At 46.1% G+C, this 6,831-nt stretch overlaps 1 protein-coding gene across 1 annotated transcript in view; it reads right to left on the bottom strand.

Annotated features, from left to right (window-relative positions):
• Window positions 1-759: 759 nt before the first annotated feature.
• GALNT13 (polypeptide N-acetylgalactosaminyltransferase 13) overlaps window positions 760-6,831 on the bottom strand; it is a 139,154-nt gene continuing 133,082 nt past the window's right edge. Inside the window, exon 12 of the mRNA XM_009334034.1 lies at window positions 760-900. Within this exon, the coding sequence (XP_009332309.1) occupies window positions 760-900 (141 nt within the window). The remainder of the gene's footprint in view (window positions 901-6,831) is intronic.

The raw sequence follows: 6,831 nt of genomic DNA on the forward strand, positions 1-6,831 counted from the left end.
TGGTACCTCCATCTGCAACCCCCTTCCAGGTGTCAGCCCCAGCCACTTCTCTTCCCACTGCAGAGGACATTTCTATCTGCGCTGGTCCAAGTTACCCACGTGTGTCATTCCTCCTTCTTAACATTGTTCCCATGTCTTTTGCTGTTGCCTCATTTGATTTAATTTCAATTTCTGAGTGCAGTCTTTGCTCAGCTTCGCTGCTTTTCCAAACATGGGATCCCATTTTTTTCCCGGCACAAATCACTAGCTTTTACTCTGTCTGGTGATTTTGCTGCTCGGTGTGGTTCTTCACCGAGTCCCACTCGACATGAGAGAACAGCAAACATCCCCACCGCGTTGCCGAGAAAGACCAACACATCCAGCTCAGGAGACGCCTGCCAGGATGGTTCCCAGTGCCAGTCAGTGTCATAAGGCATTTTATATTGGGTCACTTCTCCACAGCGGTGTGTGACACACAGAAAACAGCCTCCATCCCAACCTCTTTGATGGAGGGTTCATAGGGTTTTCTCTGGAACCATTTTTGAGCACATTTGTGTTGATAACAGCACATGTTTTGACATTTACAGGCTCAGATGAGCTTCTATTGAACAGTCACAGGTTTCGAAGGGGCACGTGGAGACCCGCCGCATCAAGGAAACCCCCCCGTGACTTTGCTCTGACAGCTGGGATTTGGAGAGGGCTTCAGCACCACTGGTCTCAGTAAGGACGAGGGGAGGAAGAGGAAGACATCCCGGCCGAGGCAGCGGGTCTGCTCCGGCTTCAGGCACCCAGGGTCATGTTGCGCAGCAGCCACTGCTGGGAACGGCTGTCACCGCACTCCCTCATGGTGGGAACCATCTTGTCCTCCTCCGACGGCTCATCCAGACACTGGTTGCTGTTGACATGCCTCAGGGTGAGCTTCTGCAATAGAGAAGGGTAAGAGCTGCAGCAAGATAATTACTGCTGAAAACCAGTAACTGCATTTTCGATCTTATTTCAGTATTAATCTAGTCACTACACAAGCCATGAGACAGGTACTCATCCCTGGCGGTCACTTGCACGGCTCTACGAGACCTCTACCACGCTACCTGCTGTTCCATGGGGTGCCCAGCTCACCTTCTCACGCGTGGCCAGGCAACCCGGGGAGTGAGCGCCTCCGCCGCACCCAGCAACAAATAAATGCAACAGAAAAGTACAAAATAAGTGCAAGGAAATATTATTTCAAAGCAACAGCATCTTGGACTAAGGAGCTTAGACTCCAGCAACGTGAACACATGTGCATTTCAGTTCAGTGGAAATACATTTACTAAGTATTATATGAACAACGGTAACATACAGATGAAAACTCTTCCGTTTCCAACACATTTTTTCTTCTTCGGGACACCCACCCCTTTCTATTCCTACCACATGAGACTGTATTTCTGAGGAATGAGAGGGTCAGAAGAGAAATAGAACTTCTTTTGAAGAAATAAATCATCTTCTGTTCAAAAGCACTGGGAGAACGCGACCATAAAGAGATGCAGGGAAGTTAAACAAGAAGTGGTGTACTTAGATAAAACAGGACAGGCACAGTCGCAGCTGAGCAGCAGGTGTTCCCTCCATCACTCTTCCGGGGTTGATCTGTGGGTTTTAAGCAACCAAGCACACACCTTAAGCGCCTTTGCTATGAAGTGTTGCATTTACCAATTTACTATTTCCTAAAAGGTCCTTCAGTTGCTGAAAAAACAATTAAAAACCGTCTTACGTGCAAATCTGCACATGCACCTGTGTACACGTTAAGTCAGCAACTGCGCGTCCGTGACAGAGCTGTGTAACCCATACGTTGAAACAAGCAGGAGCCAGGGGAGTGCAATGCTGCAGGACAGCTGTGGTCTGCGTATGGCTGAGGATGAAGCTGAATCTGTGCTGGCAGGGCTGGGGACCGCCTCCCTGGATCCCCACATGCCGGCTCAGCACCCCGCGTTCCCCTGGCCAGAGCTCAGAGCCCGCCTTGCAGAGGGTTTACTCCAGCCAAGCCCTGCACAACTCTGGCAGGGCGCAATGGCCATGCGCTGCACCCGCATCCATCGACGGCCTTGCAAGCTCGGTATCAGCTTAATACTTCTGAAGCACACATCTGTGTTTGCTACCGTACCCGATTCAGAAAATCGTGATTTTGGCCTTTGTTTAGCTTGTCCCCCAGTGTTTTAAAGATTGGTTCCTCTCCCTCCACGGCCATAAGGCCATGCCACGGGTTTGGCAGAGCAAACCCAGCACGGGTGCCCATCTCTTACCGCGAGACCGAGCGCCGTGCTCACAGGCTTCAGTCCCCTGCACAGACCCGCTCCTCTGCTCTGCGCCGCTTACTAAGGCAGACGTAGCCACGGGGCGGTCAGCTGCCCGCTGCGGGACAGGTCCTGCACTAGGTCCACTGCCCCAAGGGATTATACGGACTCTGCCCTTCCATTGCTTTTAAAAATAGTCATGCAACCTACACAGGTAGATTTAAAATGCTCCAAGTAAAGTGGTCAAACAAGGTCTGAGCTGTTGTATAGCAGCTCCACAGGGATTATAACCCTGCCCCAGCGAGAACAGCCAAGGGAATAGGTGATTTCAGGACTGAAATCTTGTTTGCAGATCCTCCACCGGAGCAGAGACCAATTTTATGTCAAACACCATGCGAAGGAACAAACAGGGGAACAAGGATGGGCGGCAAAATTCTGCAGGAGAGAGAAAGGATGCGTCAACCCCACGATAGCAGAGCCCGAGCCGAAGCCTTGGAGCAGCAGCATTGCAGAGGTCTCCTTCAAGACAGCGGCTACCAGAGTGGTGGAGGCTGCTCGCTCCCTCGCACGCACCTGCGAGTATGAATAATACTATAATAAAACATAAACAATACTACTGCAACTGAAGTTATGCAAATAAGGAGTCATTTTAGCAACTAGTGCCTCTGATGCAGTCTCACTGCTAATAAACACCATTTGTGTATCTTCATATGAAAAAAAAAAAAAAAAGACTGTTGTCTGGTGTTTCAATTAAACTGCTGGGAAATGCTAACGCTGCCAACAAGCGATGCGGTTTTATTATCCAAACATACACCTGAGCTATTGCACTGCACAGTTTTACACTGCAGTTCATTACTGGATTGCCATGTCACATACTAACACTCCTAATTTGTATTATGAATATTCTTTCAATAGCTTGTCCCTAGAGATTCGCTCCTCAGTTTAAAACAAACTATTATGCAATTCTCAAAGAAAAGCCTGCAGATATTATAACAAATCAGCGAGGGGCCATTTGATATGCATTCAATGATGAATATAAGGCGTTTTTTCCTCTAATTACAAGAGGAAAGAATTAGTAGTGCTAACAGAAGTAGCTTGTTTACTAAATAGCAGGTCTCAAAGCATCACTGATTCTTCACTTATATTGTTTTAAGTGCAATTAAGCTGCTATCATTTTCTACTATAACCAGAAATGCAAACAAGTCTAAAAATGCTGCTGCTGCCTTCGTCAGCTGTTCCCTTTTATTCAATGTATAATTTCATTCTAGGCTACCATATCATTGGGATTTCCAACCGTCTTCATAAATTTTTTGTTTCTGTGTTCTATCATTATTTATGCTATTACAAAAAAGGTCTCATTTTCTTGGAAAACTATTAATTACTAGGCAATACGTTACTCATACAAGCCAGCCTAAAATTTTTATTTTACCCAAACGTGAGAACACACGCATGGATGCAGAGCTAGCTGAACAGACATGCAGATGCACAGGAGCAAGCTCTGTAGTCTCCCGCTTACCAAATGTATGCAAATAATAGCTCTGATGAGTGAAGACTCTGAATACATTATGGCAAAATGATGGAGCGCAGATCCTTTACTCCAGCATTGCTTTACTCTAGTGGTCATTATAGATAACAGCAATACCAGCAATTGTGGAAGTTCTCAGTTTTAAAAAGTGACCTTCGCAAATGAAAGAGACCAGCAAAATATTGTTCCTAGCAGAAGAGGTACTTAGAAAATGAAAAAAGCCATTTCTCAAAATAGCCTCTGCGAGGAGTGCGCGGGCAGGGCAGGACGTCGCCCCGCGCCCGTGCTGCCCGTGATCGGCCCCCGGCTTTGCAGGCTGCAATGCACAGGCTGAAACTCCGCGTCACCTGCTGAGGTCCCGCTGGCTACGGTTATTAGGGGTCTGCCACTAACGAGAGCGGCTTTCGCCTGATTTCAAGGGGATGCACTCGGACGGGAAGGGAGCGTCGTTTGACTGGGGAGCAGATACGAAATGAGAGCGACCCCAGCTTGTACCCCTGCACGTGCGCTGCCCCATCACTGTCCGTTGTATTACCCAGCAAAACTGTCTAGGAAAGAAGAACAGTAGTTGGCACGGTATTTTGATTCCTTGAGTGATTAATGTTTCAAAATTATCTGCTGATGTTTTGAAATTATCTGTGACGAGTATCTCCAGGATTGAATTACTTAAAATTGGGAATTTTCACAATGAACGTTTCTGAAAAATATTACGCAATTGGCATTATTAATATGTCTTGGAGCAGGGACCGAATCTCCAGCTATCGCAAACAGTAACGATCACGTTGACATCAATAGGTCATGGAGGTAGCTCAAGACAGTTGAATTAAGCTAAAATTAGCTATAATTAATAATAACTAACACTAAACATATATAACATCATATATCTATAGAATCATCTGAGAAAACAAGAAAGGAATTCAGTTGAGTTTAATAGGAAGAGAATGGAGAAGCATTTTTCCAGGAATAGCTTAAATCATTACATGTTATATTTGCTTTTTAATACCAACCTCCAACCGTTTGTTAAAGGAAATAGTCAGTGGGGCTGTAAAAAATGTTTCTAAAGACTTCCAGCCTTGTGTAGTTTCTTAGCATCCACGTTTGCAAGGGGCTGCCGTTGCAAGCCTCCACAGTGGGACCATGGGTGCCATCCTCTATCCTGCTTAGTGTCAGACACGACTGGGTGATTATATGAAGAAATGTATGGGTCTGCACGACAGAAAAATGGTGAAAGTAAACAAAACCAGCAAAGACAAAGACAGACAAAGGAAAAAGCAACAGACTGTTCGATTAGACATCTACAGCAGTGAACCAGATACAGCTAAGAGCACTCTTATGGGAATTACTAATGGATAATTGTGCCTGTGAATACTCCAGTGTCAAATTGTAGGCAAATGGCGCTAGCTTACACACACATAACACATACGTAAATAGGCATATCATGAACTAAGCTTTAGTTTCACAGAAAACGTTCTCACTGCTCTGCTTTGAGGGACCGGTCCACTTGAGACCCATTCGTTTTACATTTTGCAATTTAGACCTGAGTGTGCCTCTGAATCCTCCCCCCACGTACACGCTGCCTTGTTGCAATCATGATTTCCCACTGCACAGCAAGATTTGGGCAGAGATGATGTTTCTACTGCAGTAATATCCTGTACTAAACATCCTGAAGCCTACTCGAGCATTACTAAATTAAAAATATAATCAATTAAACATTTACATATAAGGAGATAAGAATTTTTTGGCCAACTATGATTTCAGCTCTTCCTCTACCCTGCCAATACCAGGTAGACTGGGATGGAGGCGAGCTTTTATTTCCCTAAATTCTGCCCAAAGCTGCGGCAGCCAGCAGTCGGTATCCGATCACCGCGGGTGCCCGGGGCCGGTGCCGCCTGTGCAGCCTGGGGATGCTCCTCCCGCATCCCGGTCCCGGCTGCTGCCCCCTCTCCCGCTCTGTGTTTTTGGTTTCGTAAGAGAAAAAGTGATGTACATACAAAGAGGCCACTGAAAATATCAAGAACAAATGTCCTTATAATGTCACTGTGAGTAACCAGCGTGAACATCAATGCTTGTTTTTGTTTCATTATGTATTATTGCTTCGTGTTCACTTCTGTCTACTATTCTTTTAAGGGAAAACAGAGGTACATAAATAACTTCAAAATGTAATGATCTCGCTATATTGCATGTTTATATTATATTAAATGCCTAAATTTAGTAGATTCTTCAAATGGGTATGAATAGTGCTAAGCATTATTTTGGTAATCTGACCAGACTCCCTTCTCTGGTACATGAGACAGCAAGTTTAACTTAGGTAAATCAGCAAGACTGCACTGACTTTAGAAAATCTATAGTAACGGAAGCAAGAGATCATTTCTCCCCTTCACTCATTTTATTAAACATTACTTTCTAAGAAGGTAATAAAAAAACCTGCAATGTTTTCCCTACTCATTTTTGAAGAACTAAGTCCTTTCAAATACATAGTAATAAGACTGCAATTTATAGGAATAGTCAAATTATTGGCCATAATCTCTTACGGTAAAAGTTTAGTAAAGCCTTTGACACCGTCTCCCACAGCATTCTCCTGGAGAAGCTGGCGGCTCACGGCTTAGACAGGTGGACTCTGCGCTGGGTCAAAAACTGGCTGGACAGCCAGGCCCAGAGAGTTGTGGTGAATGGAGTCAAATCCAGTTGGCGGCCGGTCACGAGCGGTGTTCCCCAGGGCTCTGTTTTGGGGCCGGTCTTGTTCAATGTCTTTATCAATGATCTGGACGAGGGGATCGAGTGCACCCTCAGTAAGTTTGCAGATGACACCAAGTTGGGCGGGAGTGTTGATCTGCTGGAGGGTAGGAAGGCTCTGCAGAGGGACCTGGACAGGCTGGATCGATGGGCCGAGGCCAACTGGATGAGATTCAACAAGGCCAAGTGCCGGGTCCTGCACTTTGGCCACAACAACCCCATGCAGCGCTACAGGCTTGGGGAAGAGTGGCTGGAAAGCTGCCTGGCGGAAAAGGACCTGGGGGTGCTGGTCGACAGCCGGCTGAACATGAGCCGGCAGTGTGCCCAGGC

Source organism: Pygoscelis adeliae, unplaced genomic scaffold (genome assembly GCF_000699105.1).
Source record: "Pygoscelis adeliae isolate BGI_AS28 unplaced genomic scaffold, ASM69910v1 Scaffold131, whole genome shotgun sequence".
In the NCBI taxonomy this organism is placed as follows: domain Eukaryota; kingdom Metazoa; phylum Chordata; class Aves; order Sphenisciformes; family Spheniscidae; genus Pygoscelis; species Pygoscelis adeliae.